At 47.2% G+C, this 17,180-nt stretch overlaps 1 protein-coding gene across 1 annotated transcript in view; it reads left to right on the top strand.

Moving 5' to 3' along the window:
- The window catches only part of KLHL3 (kelch like family member 3), a 114,419-nt gene extending 110,052 nt beyond the window's left edge, over positions 1-4,367 (top strand). The window contains exon 15 of the mRNA XM_036849221.1: positions 1,315-4,367. Coding sequence (XP_036705116.1) covers positions 1,315-1,343 — 29 coding nt within the window. The 3' untranslated portion in view covers positions 1,344-4,367. The remainder of the gene's footprint in view (positions 1-1,314) is intronic.
- The last annotated feature ends 12,813 nt before the right edge of the window (positions 4,368-17,180 follow it).

The following is a 17,180-nucleotide window of genomic DNA, read 5'->3' as shown; positions in this document are numbered from 1 at the left end:
TTTTATGTCTGTGGCTTTATCCAGGAATTAACATGAAATGCATGTCTTAGCAGCATGTCACCATTGGGGTGTCCTGGGCTTTCTTTTAGCAATGTTATCTCAATCTCATCTTCAACCAGAAGATGTGATAGTGGTGGTAATATGTTAAAATAAGGCTCCTAGTTACACCTTAACTATAAGTTAGAATTTGGGTCAGCTGCAGGTACCAGAAAAACTGACAGATACTTGCTTAGACAAGGAAGTATCTTTTTTTGTATGTATGTATTTGTCCCAGGCAGAAAGGAGTCCAGGGCTGGCCTGGTGGCTCAGACTGTCATTGAAGAATCAGGTTTCTCCTGTGTTTTCTGTTCTGCCAGCTTTATGAATAGCTGCTGCTGCTGCCCCTTGCACCTTGCGTGAGCTTCTTCCAGGCAGGACGAGGAAGAAAACCAAAGTTGCAGCACTGGCAGACTTGTAGTTACAATCTCGTGGGCCAGGATTGGGTCACATAGCACCTCCAGCTGTAAGGTAGTCTGGGAAGCTGAGCTCATAACTTGCTGGTCTCTACAGCAGAGGAGAGCAAGGAGAAGGGATGTTGGATGAATCAGCCTATAGTATCTGCTGCATAACTGCAGCCCATTACAAGCAAGATTTTAGGCTCATAAGTTAGCTGTTGAGTATGGTTCAACCTGACCAAAACAGTAACACATACAGACATGTCTAGAATGTTTATCCAAGTATAGAATTTAGCATTGGAGGGGTCTTTCAGTTAGATGACATTGAATATATGGGAATGGAGCTTAAAGAGGTACATGGACTTGCCTGAAGCCACAATGCAGCTTGACTGGTGGCAGAGCTAGGATGGGAATTCAGTTGTTCTTGCTGCCATGAAGTCAGTCTATTGTTCTTTCTACTTCATTTCAGTGTCTTCTAAAAGGAGACATGAATCACTCATCACTTCTCTTAAAGTGATACAGATTTAGAGCTGTGAGGTTTCCAGTGCGGGTGCTGAGTGTCATTACACTGAGTGCTGGGGTTGGGAAGGGGGGTCACTACGATATGATGTGAGTCAGTGTGATGATGCAGGGTGACATCACTCACCTGTGGTGTTGAGGGACTGTGCTCTGTGTTTAAACATCTTGTGGAGAATTGGCTGTTAGAGCGGGAAACAGCCAGCTGCTGGCAGCCTGAGTCCACAGGCCCGTCAGCATTTGGGTACAAATCGTGCCCATTTCCCGTGGCTATGGCTTGGGATGTTGTGGGTCATGAACTCCTTGTGACTCTGAATAAGTTTGGAGAAGCTAAGATGGTAACTTTCTCCCCCTTTCATCTTAGGTGTTGCTGTGATTCACAAGCCCTTGTGACCCCAACTCCCACTGCCAGGAGGTGGAGGAAGGGAGGGGTGCTGCCTGTGACTCGGCACAGTGGGACCACGCTGGCTGGGTGCCACTCGCTGCCGGAGTCTGCAGAGGAGCGGGGACCGCCCTCCTCCAACTTGGCAGTGTCGTCAGGGTGGGAAGACAGTACCCACCTCCTGCTCCCGCAAGGTGTTTCATCTTCTGCCCTGAGCAGTGGGTTCCTGATAGCTCCGGCTGCACCTTTGAGCGTTCTTTTGTGTGTTTCTACAGGGACATCAGAGAACCTGGAACCTGTGTGTGTGTGTGTGTGTGTGTGTGTGTGTGTGTGCAGAATGTGGTGATTCACTAAATTGGGGGGTGGTGATGGTCTGCTCCATTTCTATACTACTGATCCCTCCACTATGCTAAAAATCAAATCACAGAAACCTCTCTTACGGATTTGCGCCACGGGGACCTTGAGACTACTAGAGCTGCTGTCTACTGGAAGTACAGCTGGACATACCGGGAATGTCCAGAAATGACCAGGCCCATGTACCGGCCTAGACTACTGGCATTGTCTGCAGAAGAGTGGGGTGTTCTTGAAGCTGCCCCGTGTCCTCTGTGTCCTAGGACCACAGGTTCTCTAGCCCCTCAGCTGGGTGCTCTTCCTTGGGCTCTCCTCCTGGAACTTCTTATCAGAACTGCCCAGTCTCTGGGCTACTGGTCTTTGAGGTCAAGGATTCCAGGTTTGGGAGATTTTGTGTCTCTTCAGCTGGGAAAACTAGCTCTTCAGAGAAGCACTGAGTAACACACTGGAGGAAAAAAATACATGAAAAACAAAAACACAAGAAAACAAAGTGGTAAGGCTTCAGTCCTTGTCCATAGTGGTCCCAGAGAGGATCCTACTTCTGGGTTTTCCTGGGATAAGACAATCCCTGTTTATACTTATTATGCAGGTTTAATTTTTCAGAGCATCCCGTTTTACTCTCAAAAGTGTTCTGGTTTGGAGGCTAAGTAAAAGATCACCATATGTCCAAACCCAAAGATAGGTTTGTCCCTGCACTGGATGGGGTCATGTGTGATTTACATGGACATGGATGACTTCAAAGGGGTGTATACTTGGCACCCTGGGCCTGGCCCTCGGCAGTCGGTCCAGTCTGTCTCACATCCTTGTCTTCCTTTCCTTGTGCTCGCCCCCATTCCAGGCCTGTACCCTCTCGCCAATCCTCAGAGCACCCCGCTCCTAGCTTCCCCCGTGAGGGAGGACATGGCGGTGGGCCCTGAATGTGTGATCTCTCTCAGGAGTACTTGCATTTTGAGAGAGGAGCTTGATGAAAGCTTTGCTAATTCACAGGTAAAAATGATAAATGACAGAACTTCAGGCATCTGGAGGAGGGTATTTGAGGGCTCAGGGAGTCATCTGCATTAAAAAAAAAAAAAACCTTAAAGCTGTACTGTTCCTGAACTAGCAAGTTGCTGATATTGGAGTTTCCAGCATAAAGAGGGGAAGTCTTGTGTCTGGAGAAGAGTCTCACAACTTGGGGGCTGGAATTTACCCTTCCTGATGTCAAGGTCCACCTTTAGGGAGCCAAGGGGCTTTATGAACTCTGATGTTGGACTTCTCATACAACTGGGCAACTTCCAAGCAGATTTTGTAGGAGACTGTCATTCTCCCCACTTCACCCTGAAGTTATAAACCCAGGACTTTCCTCAGCGAGTTGGACACTTTGTGTATTTACTGTATATTTATTGTGCGTGAACCACTCAACTCCCCTGAAGGGGAAACATCTTCTGATGTTGAGCAGATGTTATTTCAGTGAGACATTTGGAGAATACCAAGGTACCCAGAATTTTTAGTAACCTTGGGCAGAGGCTGAAATATCCAGCTTTGGTGGACCTGGAAGAACAGCTCCAAAGGGATCAAGACATGCTGTTAGCTGGTTTGTTCTGCTCTTACCTGGCACGGAGGTGACTGTGGTCTCAAAGCTCTGCCTGCCTCTGGATCGGAAGCTGATGGAATGCGCTTTCTGTTCCAAATGTTCTTCCTCCCTCTCCGAGGAAGATTTGGGACTTTGTTTCAGGGTGTGTGTGTGTGTGTGTGGGTGTGTGTGGGGAGGAGGTTGGGGTCCAATGTGTGCCATCACACAGCTTCTGATTTCAGACAAAAGGTGAAGTTCCCCCCCAACACCTGGAAGCTGAACTTCCAGATTTATCATGCTTATGTGGGGGGAGGCTATTGTTTGTGTGTCATCTTCCCAGAAAGGATCCCCTCCCTGAGAGCTAGCCAGCTGTGTTTCCTGCTTTTGGATTTTTGCTATTGACCCCACCTCACGTCTCCCTTCCCAGGAAGCACTGCCCCTGCTGGTAGTGCTGCTGAGGGCATGTTCGTTTTATCCTCATGTGTCCTTTCTCACGGGGACTAGAACACTGGTACGTCATCACCAAATAGTCAATCTGCTCTAGCGGCCCACAGATGCCATCCAAAACCTGCTGTCCCTTTATCACCAGGTACAATTCTCTCTCCACAGTGGGCACAACAGACTTATTTTCAAGTCTGTGCTAGTCATGTGGTAGGTGAACCCCCCTGCATCCCCTCTTCTGGTGGCCACACCTGCTTGTGAATGCAGCTTGCCAGTGGGATATCTGAAGTCTGATCACAGCGATGAAATGGAATTGCAGCCCAAGGTTAGAAGCAGCTTAGACACCACTTGGATTCTGATTTGGACACCAGAGAAGTCAGACTCTGAATTCCAAAGTTCTTTCTCATGAGTACCCAATGGCATCTCTCCGTCTAATAAGTTGCAGTATTATGCAAATGAAAGTGACCTCATTTTCTGCTATGCAATAAGAATACTTAATTCTATTTCATGACAGACCAGTTGCAATATCCCCTAAGATGCTTTTTGAGCTGTCTTACTTTGATATCTGTTGTATAATGTTTGTATATTCCTGAGCCAGATCCTTTCAAAGATTGCCTTTTTATAAAACTGAAGCTACAGCTTTCAGGCTAAAATTTTAATGTAGATATTTTTATAAAATAATTTTTCACGATATTTGAATTGCTTTTTATTGTCCATGATAATGAAATGTTATGTTCTGTGCATCATTCACTCTCGAACATCATTCATGCCTGTAGCTATCTTCCCCTTGTTTCTCACCCTCCCCAAACTTCAGTAGCTCCAGGTTGACTTGGAAGCTTCTTTCTTACACCACATTCAAGGGAGATTGCTGAAAAGACACAATCACTGCTGTTTCTTGAATTGCTTAGGGACTCACATTAAGCCTGACTCAGCACTTACACATCTGTGTTGCCTATCTGCTTTTTTTGGAGTCTGTTTTTGGCAGGGTGAGGCAGGAGGGAGTCTGGTTGGCCCATCTCCTGGCATCTCTCACAGGCTGGCACGGAGCCTGGCATGCTGTGGCATGGAGAAGCCCAGGGAAAGGCCTGCCCTTCAGCACATAGTCCCGGGAGTTTTCCTAGGTCGAGCTGACTAGTCTTCATTCTTTTCTGTCTCCTTGTTCTTCGGAGCTTCAGGCTTAAGGCTTTTGCTGCTGGATGATGTCCCTTTTGGAAGCATCTTGTTGATGAACTTTAAAAGAGGGGTCACTCCTCGTGATCCCCACTAAGAATGTGATCAGCATGTGCTTTGCAGATGTTCATACTACACTTTCAACTTACTTGTTTCTTGAGCTATGTCTACACTCCAGGCTCTGTTTTGTGTATTTATCTGCCAATTAGTCTCATTTTAAAAAATCTTTATTTTTACTATTGTTGGGACAGGTGCCATTTGAATTGCCTCCACGCTCCCCATTTGCACCTTGACAGATCAAATTGGGAAGTTGAGCAAATTCATAATCCAGTTAGCTGGAGGTTCTCTGTTTGCCTGGAGAAGCGAGGAGGTTGGAATGTGTTTTTGTTTTTTTTTTAAGTGTTTGCACTATTTAGAGTCCTAAGCCCCTCATGTTCAGCTGTGCTGTGTATCTACTGACCAAGCAGGAGAGCCGGCAGCACTTCTGACATTTGGGAGTGCCTGAGGCCTCTTCTGTAGTGGATAATCACAACCTCAGAGCCCCTGTGCAGCCTCCATCGTGGGGCTCAGTGACTTGTAGATACAGCATCTGCCAAGGCAGTGACACATGGGACAGTGGCGTTTGGAGCAACAAAGTGCCCTAGTGCGGTGTTCTTGCCTTTGGTTATGAGATTTCAAATTATTTCCCCCCCTTTTTAGTGGCAATAAGGACCCTTGTTGGACTTCTTGTTTAATTCGTATGTGATGTGTAAAATACTTTCTTTGAAAGAAAATTCAAGACACTGAATTTGTATGTCTGTGTGGGTGCCATGTCCATGTGGTTGTCCATAGGCAGGCAGACTTGATCCCTGACACCCTGTACACCACACTGCGTAGGTCGGGTCCTTGATCTGGTGCTCTCTGCTTGGACGGTAGGGACCACAGAGTTTGTGAAAGAAGACTTGCCACGTGCTCCATCAGTTACAGTGCTAGCTGAAGAAACAGTTCCTCACATGTATTCTTTTAACAGGAATTGTGTTCTAGGTTCCCATACTTTATGTTCCTTTAACTTTAATAAAAGCTGAACTATGAGAACCTTTCTCAGTATTTCATTTCTATAGTCCAGTCTCTTTACTCTGTCTCAGACATGAAAAGGGCAGACTTACTCCTGCATGTCTTCATATTCAAAAGATTTTCCCTTCGAGATCTGCTGGACAGAGTCTGGGCTCCTTTGGTCTCTATTATCTGGCACAGTGCCAGACTCACAAAGATCTTCAGTGAGGCCCAGAGAGGCCAGTCTCTCCAGTGGGTGTTTGGTTGCGTGGACAACTGCCTGGTGATCACCGTGAGGTGGGTGAGATGGTCCCAGCACAGGAGGAGGAAGTAGAGATTTGGCTGTTAATAAACATTGATTTTTAAAAGTTTGTTACAATACCTAGAGATTTTTATAGATATTTTGTTATGTTTGAACCATTAAAAATGCAAATATTAATTACATTTATTAAATATATACAACTATTAAATATGTTCACTTATAAAATTTCAACATGTATGAAATAATAATAATAGCTAACATTTATTGAGTGTTTACTATGTGCCAGCACTCTTCTAAGTGCTTTACTTATATCAATACATTTAATCCTTATCATGGTCTTCTGAGTTACTATTATTATCTTTGTTTTACAGATGAAGATGTGAGATGCACAGGGGTTAAGCGACTTGCCTGTGGTAGCAGTGCTGCAGGATATTGGTTGCACTCCAGAGTCTGTGTCCTTAGTCTTCTCCCTCCAGCAGTGAGGCGGTGATGACGGGAGCAGGGCGTGCTGAGAAGCACCAAGGAGAGGGAGGCCCTAAGGGTCGCTGGGAAGTGCAAACTTGGCTCAAGAAAAATACTGAAGCCCAAGTTTTCAGGCCAGTTGGACCACAATGTCCCAATCTTACACTATTGGCAAATAATCACATTTGTTACTTTGGTGATAGTAGCAGTAACCACTATTCATTGCATCTGTACTGGGACAGAGGAGGCCCAGAGAGGTGAATCCGTTTGTCTGAGGGTGTGTTATAAGTGAGCAGTGGAGCAGACCCAGATGGAAACTACTAGCTCTTTTGGCTCACGATTGAGTTTGAGAATCAGCCTGAGAAGAGGGCTTAGGATGCACTTGTTTCCATCATCACAGTGGCTAGCGTTTATTGTGCATTTACCACGCGCCAGGCCCTGTGCTTTAATGCCCACAACACCTCATAGAGGCAGATGGGGCCCAATTCACAGGATTGCAGGGCCTAATAAAGTGGCTCAACGTCATACATAACCTTGAGAAGCGATGCAGTCCCCACCCTCGCGCTGAGGCTGATTGTTGAACTGTGGCACTCCCAATCCCGGAGGGGCTGTACCTCGTGGGCACATCCTAGAGTGAGGAGGGTGCCAGTGTCTGGCCCTCCAGGGCAGGCAGTGAGGCAGAGCCCAGCGCCAGGCTGGAGACCTGCTCCGCCGCCACCCTGCCGTGGGCCCACCCACTTGGGCCCTTGTCACCCCCGCTGAGAGGGCCCTGGGGAGGGACAGATGAGCAAGTGAGTGCTTGTCCAAGCACACACACCTTTCCCTCCCCTTGACCCTTTGGCCTGGTTTCCCCTTACCTTACCCAGAAGTTCCAGAGTGAAATCATATTTGGTGGTTTTTCTACCAACTTATTCTTCTACAGTTTACAAATAGGGTCCTTCGAGCCTACCTAGCTAGTCTATTTTAATATGAAATCTGTTGTTTCTGCCGGCCTCATGAGATTTTCTGTGAGCAGTCTGCGTCCCCCACTGGCCATTCCTTTCTGCCCAGGCGGCTTTCCCTGTAATGCTCTATATCAGGGCCCAGGGGGTGGGGCACCTGGCTGGGACTCTCGACATCGTCCACTTCAGCCCCTGTGTTTGCAGAAGTGGGGACTGGGGCTTGGAGCTGCAGACAGGCCAGAGCACCTGTGGCAGAGCCAGGTGCCCCAGGAGGCCAGCAGAGGCTCCAGGGCCCGTGTCTGCCTGCCTGCACCTGAGGTTGTGCTGGGGCTGAGGAAAGGGAGTGACCGCAAGCTTGAGAGCCACCACCCTTTCTGGGGTGGACAGAGGAGAGGTGGTCCTGTTGCGGTGGGCCTGGTCTTTCTGAGACTCTCCTGTGGTCACTCCAGCTTCAAGGGCTGCTCCAAACTCCCAGGTGGATGGAGGGCCCAACTCCTCCTCAGGTGTCTGAGTCCTCCCCCGGCCTCAGGTGGGAGGAGGCCTTGTTCACGGCTGTGTGGCCTGCAGGGAACCCCTCCCCCTCTCTGGAGCTCCGTTCCTCATCTGTAAACAGAGGGCTCTTGTATCCGTAGGAGCATTTACTCTACTTGCAGGGTCTTGTTCTTGCTCCCACCTGACCGGGGAGGAGATGAGGCTCAGGAGGCCAAGTGACAGTGGGGAGCTAGGTTCCGAACCCGCATCTTCCATGGAAGTAGTTTTGGACGACTATGCCCCGCATGTTTTTAAGCTCTTAGGCCACTGGGCCCTGCCAGTAAACACGCATGACCAAGATGGTTTGACGAGTCCTCTAACTGTGAGTTTTGTAAGGACTGGAAAAGTTGGCTTTAGACCTCTTTCCTTCGCTTTGTTTTCCTTCCCTTCGCTTTGTTTTCCTTCCCTTCCCATTCTCAGTTCCCAGCTGCCTCTGAGAGAGACCCTCCCCCCATCTTTCCAGTGTTGGGGATCTTTTATTCTCCCTTCACAGTATGTTCAACAAACAGTTATTCATTCAACAGAAATACATTCAGCATCTACGCTGCACATTGTGATGGGTACTTGAAATGCAACTGCCAACAAAGCAGATGGTCCCTGTGGACCTGGAGGTTGGAGTTCCATGAGAGACACAGTTGGTAAACAGCAGGTACTGTATGATGTGCTAGTGGGGGGTGGGTGTGGGGAGGACAGAGAGACGCACGTACCCAGAGAGAGAGGGACAAGCTCACAGAGACCTGGGGAAAGGGTGTGAGATGCACACAAAGCAAGAGAGACAGAGACCAAGAGAGAGAGACTGAGACACACAGAGACAGAATCAGAGGGAGACAGAAACACAATGAGCAAGACACACACACACACACACACAGATGCACCCGTAGCAGACAAGGTGCCACTCATATAGAAATACATAGGCAGAGACCTAGAGCAAGCCTGACAGAACCAGTGTCATTTCTTTAAGTGGCAGGAGACAGGTCAGCCTAGAGCTTCAGATCAGAAGCTTCCGAGTCCGGAGATGCGGGTTCAAATATGACCTCAGTCAGGCGGTCTTGTGGTTTTGAGCCGGTCTCTTTGCCTCTCAGCAACAGTGCCCTCAATTTTGTGAGCTTATGCAGAAGACTGCATGAGAAGACCCTAAAACGTAGAAGGCAGCCACTCAAGGCCCCGGGGAGGCTGGACCCGGCAGAACAACCTCTGGAATGAGAAACCTAATCTCTGCAGTGACAACACAGAGGACATCCTGACTGCATGCGGTCACCACACCAGGCATATGAGCAGAGGGAAGACAGACATGAGAAAGGAGGCAAGCTCTCTGCCCAGGGTCTTGTCTGGGCTGGGGATTCACCCAGGGCTTAATTTCTGAAGGAGGTCCCTAAGGGAAGCAATGCAGTTGGGGCCTGCTTTCACCCGGCAGCCATGTGGCTTCTTTCTATTTGACACAACTGTGTTTCAATCCCTGTTGTTTTCTTCTTTCCTCTGGGTGGTGACGGGGGCTTGTCTCATGAGCTTACTTCCTGCTCCAGGAGTACAGCATCTCCCTGGATTTGATTCCATCGACTGCAAAGAATGTGGGATTTAGTAGGCACTTGTATAGCTCTTTATTGCTAAGGAATTTCAAACGTGGTCTCATTTGATTCTCAGAAAAGCTCAATGAGATAGCCAAGGCAGGTATTATTTTGTGCAGCGTGTCTCTACTTCTTATATACGATGGTCACTTTCTCAGTGCAGTGGGTGGGACATTTGAAACACTGCATGGTGCCTGCACATAGTGGGTGGTTTATTAGTGGTAGCAGTTATTACTCTCATTGTTCCCTTTATACAGAAGGGGAAACTGAGGCTAGAAACAGGTGAAGCAACTCACTCAAATTCCCAGTCAGTAAGAGCTTGGACTTTATCACCAAGATTGTGTTTGGCTCTGTGTGACAGCAAAACGACAATAGTGGCTTTAAACAAAGAGTGGGTTTTTTTACCCAGATAACCACAAGTCTAGAGGTAGGCATTCCAGAACTGGCACAAGCAGTTCCATGGTGTCATTGGGATCCTAGGTCCTTCTGTCTTTCTGCTCTTCCATCCTTAGCATGTTGCAAGATAGAGGCTTCACAGCTGTTTTCACATCTGCAAAAGGCATGAAAAAGAAGGGAGGGGGAGGCAGAAGGAGCAGTACCTGTAATAGGAAAGTAAAACCTTTCCAGAAACTCCTAACAGAATTCCTTGCGGTGCCACCAGCTGCAAGAGAGTCAGAGGAGGTGAATGCTTTTAACTGAGCACATTGCTGCTCCAAACAAACTCAGAGTTCTGCCTGGGAAAAAGAAGGGGAGAATGGACATTGGGTGGGTAATTAGCAATGTTGGCCACAGTCAAGGCTCCTATTAGCCTCCTGACTCCAAGTGCCATGTGGCTCCCTCTCCAGCGGTCAGCCTTCTTGGATCCAAAGTCCACATCATTTTGGTCCATAGTCTAGCATCTGTCCCTGCAGTTAGTTTGGCTGGATACTGACCATATGCAGGGCCCCTTGTCAGTGAGGGATAATGGTGCTCCCTGTGTGCTTGGCATCTGCTGAGGAGGTACAGAGTTGGGGCTCTGGGACAGGGCTGGGTGGGGAAGTCTTCCTCTCCAGCCTCACTCAGCCATCTTCCTTGCTGTGTTGGCATCAAGGGCGGATGTCCCTCTTGCAGGATGAATGAGACATTCTAAACAATGGAGACCTTTAGGAGCCTGTCGCTGAGGCTTTAGGGACAGCTCATTTAACAGCCGTGCATGCTTTCCTGAAGCTCTGATTGAGGAGGCCTGTCAGCTGCAAGATCTATGACCTTTATCTCAAGAATGACCCATGGGTGTGGCACCATAAGTCTTTCTGAGCCGCAAACTGGGAGATGGAGGTGGGTGAGATTTGGTGTTGGCTTTTTGGAGGCATTTCCCCACCTCCCTTGTCATCCTGTACTCCAGGACATCCTCACATTTAATGGTGGCCCATCGAGTGGTGTCTGAGCTGTGCTAAGTTAAAGGAGGTCAAGAAAATGATGTGCACGGTCTGGCTGCCAAGGGGCTGTCCTAGGGCTGTCCTTGCCAAGTGAGGCTGCTGCTTCAGCCCTGGCCATGGAGTGGGAGGGGTCCTATCTGAGCTGGAGAGGCCTGGGCCTTCCCTGAACCTGTGAGGAGGGTGTGTGGCAGCATGGAGAGAGCCATGGAAGAACTGGATGATCTAGTCACAAAGTAGAGTTTGACAATGTAGCATAGTGGTTAAGAGCTAAGGCTCTGAGCTGGACAGTGTGGGTTTAAACCCATGCCCACCAATTGCTAGCATGGGGACCCTGGTAATAAAACCAGGCCCAGCCCCAGGCCCTCTGAGGACAAGGACAGGCAGGCATTGCACCCCAGTCTGGAGGGAGCCTGCACTCTTGGGAGTTAATGGTCCCCTTGAGGGCCTTCCTCTGGTTCTGGGCCTCATCTTCACCTTCAAGCTGCAGCCTGGACCTGGGAAGAGGGGATCTGGGGGGGAAAGGCTGAGGCTACAGAGGGCATTCCAAATGTATTTTTCAGGCACAGATCCGTCATTTTAATGTACCCCAGCCTCTTATTGAATGATTAACTAAAGAATGGTCTGTCCTGGTGCCTGTGACTTCTGCAGTGCCCTGATAAGGCAACCCATAAAACCCTCTCCAGGCAGCCAGAGGAGGTTTTATGCATGTCTCAGAAAGGGTGGTTTGATTTCTAGCAGCTTCTAGTAGAATTTTTTTGTGTGGACTTGTGAAAATGCTAGGCACCGGGATCCTGTGAATGCAGGAGGGCTTGCCCTGGGGGGATTCAGGAGGCCCAGGTAGAGACGGTGGGATGAGCAAGAGAACTGCGGTCTGCTGTGGTGCTGACTCCACGATACAGGGATGCCCAGTGCACTGTAGACTCTGGAGTGGCTTCCCTGGAGCCCTCCCACTGTTGGCCTGGGGGCTCCTGTGCCCTCTGAACCCTGTGCAGGAGCTTCCCTGTCCCTTCATGAGACAGTCCCTAGTTGGTCACTGCATTCTCTGGGCTGCTTCTGCACTTTGTTTGTATTCAATATGCATTTATTCATTCAATGCATGTTTACTGAGCTCTTCTTGGATGTCAGGCTCTACACCAGGGGGTAAATGAGAGGGTCCCTGCCCTTGTGGGGTTCATGTTGGTCATGCAGACAAAGTAATAAAGAAGGCATAAGAATCAGTGTGGTATGCATAAGGGTGGGGTGAGTAAAGGGGCCTGTGGATGTACACAGAAGGGTCAGGGAAATCGTCCTGGTGGAAGTGATGGGCAGCTAGGGTTCTACTTTGAATGGATGATGGATGATAGCCAGGTGAAGGGATAGATGGAGGTGTGGGGGAGGGAGGAAGAAGGAATAGCAAGTGTAGAGGTCCAGAGGCTACAGAGATGGCCTTTTGAGAAAGCATAAGTAGTTCAGTATGGCTGGATCACAGCGCATAAGGGGAACTTACGCAAGAATGGGGCTGGAGAGGTGGGTAGGAGCCGTGTCACAAAGGACTTGAAACCATGGGGAGGAGGTAATTCTCTGTCTTGAGGTCAGTGGGAAAACACTGGAAGTATTATCCCCAAAGCATACTCCTAGATGCTGAGATATTCATGCAGAATGTTTTTGACGAGTGCTCTTAGCTATAACCCCTGTGAAGGAGAGAGGGAAGCAGGAAGAGGCAGAGGGAGAGTTGGACTATAATGCAGTTGCAGCAGAGGCCTCAGTCCATCACCTGGGGAATTCTGGAGCTGGGATGGCCTTTCAGTACTGTCCTGAGTTGACACAAGGGGACTACTTTTTGAATCTTTGCAAAAATCAGTCACTGACAAAAAAAAAGGCAAATTGGACTTCATCAAAATTTAAAACTTTTATCCTTCAAATGATACCATCAAGAAAGTGAAGAGACAACCCACAGAATGGGAGAACATATTTGCAAATTATATATCTGATAAGGATTTAGCATTCAGAATATATAAAGAATTCTTACAACTCAACAATGGAAAGATAACCCAATTAAAAAATGGGCAAAAAATTTGAATAGACAATTCTTCAAAAAGATATTCAAATGGCCAATAAGCACATGAAAGGATGCTCAACATCATTAGCCATCAGGAAAATGCAAATCAAAACCACAGTGAGACACCACTTCACACCCACTAGCGTGACTATTATAAAAAAGACAATAACAAGTATTGGCCAGGATGTGGAGAAATTGGAATACTCATACATTGCTGGTGGGAATGTAAAATGGTGTAGCCTCTTTGCAAAATAGTTCGGCAGTTCCTCAAAAAGTTAAACATGTGACCCAGCCATTCTACTACCTGGTATACATCCAAGAGAACTGAAAACATATGTCTACGCAAAAACTTGTACACGAATGTTCATAGCAGCTTTATTCCTAATAGTCAAAAAGTGGAAAGCTAAATGTCCATTAGCTGATGAATGGATAAACATAAAAAGGAATGAAGCAGTGATACATGCTACAACATGCGTGAACCTTGAAAACATTATGCTAAGTGAAAGAAGCCAGAATAAAAGACCATATATTGTATGGTTTCATTTGTATGAAATGTCCAGAATAGGCAATTCCATAGAGACAAAAACTAGATTGGTGGTTGCACGAGGCAGGGGGAGAGGGGAACAGGGAGTGACTGCTAATGGGCATGAAGTTATCTGGAGTATTTTTGAGGAGATGGAATGTTCTGGAATTAGATAGTGATGATGGTTATACAATTTTGTGAATATACTAAACGCTACTGAACTAAACTTTAAAAGGTCAAGTTTTTATGGAGTGTGAATTATAACTCATTGAAAAAGGTCATCTTTTTTTATAAGAAACTATAGATGAGTGATTTTTTTTATAAGCAGATATTCATTTTTAAAATTATTTATTTATTTATTTATTTATTTTTGTCTGTGTTGGGTCTTCGTTTCTGTGCGAGGGCTTTCTCTAGTTGTGGCAAGCGGGGGCCACTCTTCATCGCGGTGCCGCGGGCCTCTCACTGTCGCGGCCTGTCTTGTTGCGGAGCACAGGCTCCAGACGCGCAGTCTCAGTAGTTGTGGCTCATGGGCCTAGTTGCTCCGCGGCATGTGGGATCTTCCCAGACCAGGGCTCGAACCCATGTCCCCTGCATTGGCAAGCAGATTCTCAACCACTGCGCCACCAGGGAAACCCCCAAAAAGGTCATTTTTATATGCATACTCTCACCTCCCACCCCTGCAGGTCATATGACCTTGGGTGAGGCAGCTCCCCTGGGCAGACAGCGATTTCTGGTGAGGGGCTCGGCTGTGAGCCATTAGCACACGACACTGTAGGAGGCTAGGGGAATGCGTGCCTCCAGGGAGCTGGGTTATGCACCAGTGCGTCCGCCGTAAGAGGCTTTAAGGGTGGAAGCGGCACAGAGTTTTGCTTTCGTGGGTGACCTTCATGACAACCATGAGAGGCGGGCATCATTTTCCCCCCTTTTCAGTTGAGTGAACTGAAACTCAAAGAGGTTAAACCACTTGCACAGGGTCTCCATAACTAGTGGAAATTTGCACAGGATTGTGACGTCACATCTATCTGAGTCTGAAGGCCATGTTCTTTGCTATGATTCCATGCTATTTTGCACTCACTCATTCACAGATTTGTTTCTCCTGAAAAATTAATTGGTTTGAAAGCAGGGACCAGGTCTGAATGTGTCCTTAGCACCCAGTACAGGGCATAAATAAGGTGCTAAAAAATGTTTGTCAAACTGAAGTAAGCAGTTCCCTTTCCAACTTCTTAAAGATGCCATGCCATGGCTAATGTTCAGGGAGAGCAGTTTTCTCCAAGTTACAGGAAAAAAGGAATGGCATGAACAGAATTTCCTCATTGTTAATCCTTTTTCTTGGGTGCAAATTTTTGCTCATACTTTGACAAAATCAAAGTACTAAAATCTAGTATCGGAAGGCATGTTATTTATCAAAAATTATAGGCTTATCTTCATCAATATTTCAGTGTCCTCTCAGATGCTCCCACACCTAAACACATTCCCTTGAAGACATGGGGAGAGTTATGGATTTCAATAAATTGAAGTCAGGGCTGACGAAGATGCAATTTGACTGCTGTTTTCCCCTAGGCTTCCCCAGGAAGCTGCTTCCTGGAGGCTGATGTAGGATCAAGGACATTATCCTTGACATGTACACCACATACGCCCGCCGTCAGGCCTGCTGCTGCTGAGGCCCCAAGTTGCTGCCTCTTGGATACATCCTGGCTAGGGGTGGGTGGGTATCAGTAGGTGCAGCTGGGTTGCCTTTGGTAGATTTTTCTCCCTATGGGGGAGATTGGGAGGAGGTGTATGGGCATGGGGAGGTTAGCTGGGAGACAGTATGAGTACTTGGAGAGACTAGGTGACTGTGGGGTGGTTTTCCAGAACTCAAGAAGGCCACACACATCTCACTCTGCTTACTTTACTCTGAAGTTTTATCTTTCAAGCTCAGAGGATCTTGATGCTGTTAAAGTGATAACGCCCCTGCCTGTCAAAGTTAACAACTCAGCAGTTGTTCCTCTCTGAGTGTGAATGCCTAAGTACATTTTGAAAGGGGAGGGAAGCAGAGGGCACTGGGGACCTGAGTGGAGGCCAAGCAGGCAGGGAGGGGAAACTGGGGCCAGAAGAGCATAGCAGTGAAGAGCGAGGCTCCAGGGATATGCTGTCTAGGTTATATTCCTGGCCCTACTGCTTATAGGCTGCGTGACCTTGGGAACTATCTCTCTGAGTTTGTTACTTCATCTTTGAAGGGGGAGCAATAATAGTCCTCAACTCAGAGGGTTATTGGAAGGACTAAATGAAATAATACATATATGATGGGTATAATGGAAAGACAGTCATATGAACAGAGAAAATGCAGTCTTGGTTTCTCTAATAGTGCTCTGGTTTTCCTCACAAGTCATCCACTTTCTGGCTAGCGGGAGGGAAAAACCCTTCAATTTTTAGTCCAATCTGGTAAATTCAGTCTTACTCAAAATTTTTAACAATCCCTTTTTAGGTAGTTCTTAGCCTCTTACATTTGTCTGGTCCCCTTTTCTTTTACCCAGAATGGCATCTAAGACTGTGAGGGGTTGGATTCTCGTGCCAGTGGAGAATTGGTCCTTGTCTAGTCAGGGTTCAGTTGTAGAGAGAGCGACATGTAGCAGGATATTTAATGGCTTATGAAATTGTTGGGAGAGGTAAAGAAAGAGGCTCGAGGCTGCTGTGGCTCTCAGAGCTGTGCTGCACAGCTAGGCTGCCAGAGCCCGGCTGCCTCTGCCCCAGGTGGGGAACTGCAGAATCAGAGACGGCTGTCGCAGCTCCTGGCTGGATGCCTCCCACCTCGGCCACATCCACACCAGGAACATGGGTGCCCACCTCTCTCCCCATTCCCTTAGATCCCAATCCCTGTTTTGCTTTAGTGCATCTCATTAGCAGAACCTAAATCATATCTAGAAACATTAGTTGTAAAATGAGTCTGGGAAATGTAGTTTATTTTTTATTTAAAAAATTTTTTTATTGAAGTACAGTTGATTTACAATGTTGTGTTAATTTCTGCTGTACAGCAAAGTGATTCAGTTATACACACACACACACACACACACACACACACACACATACACACATTCTTTTTTATATTCTTTTCCATTGTGGTTTATCACAGGATATTGAATATAGTCCCCTGGGTGGGAAATGTCATTTTTTTGCTTTCCAGCCTCTGCAATGTAGGAGGGGACAAGAAGGCCTATTGAGCTTTCAGTCCTCATGATCTGCCACATGCCTTCCATCCGCTACTCAATATCCATACATACCCTTCTTCCCACCTGTCTAAACAACCATAGCAAGAACAACTTGCTCTTTTCTAACCTAATGCAACTATCCTCTGCAAAAATTGCAATGTCCTTAACCTGTTTCCCCAAAGGGAAAGCAAATTTCATTAGTCACTGCCTCTCTAAGTGATATTATTCCTTTTCTAGTTCAGTGACAGTTCTGCCTTGATAGCATATAATCTGAAGCCTAAATATTGACTTAATGACCACAATCTATACCAGCGCCTTTATAAAGTAGAAAAAAGGAGAGAAAAGGGATAATTGGAGCGTGTGTGCTTGTATGTATG

The sequence above is a fragment of the Balaenoptera musculus genome, chromosome 3 (genome assembly GCF_009873245.2).
Source record: "Balaenoptera musculus isolate JJ_BM4_2016_0621 chromosome 3, mBalMus1.pri.v3, whole genome shotgun sequence".
Taxonomy (NCBI): Eukaryota; Metazoa; Chordata; class Mammalia; order Artiodactyla; family Balaenopteridae; genus Balaenoptera; species Balaenoptera musculus.
Note: the sequence above shows the minus strand (reverse complement) of the source record. Positions and strands in the feature narration are given on the sequence as shown.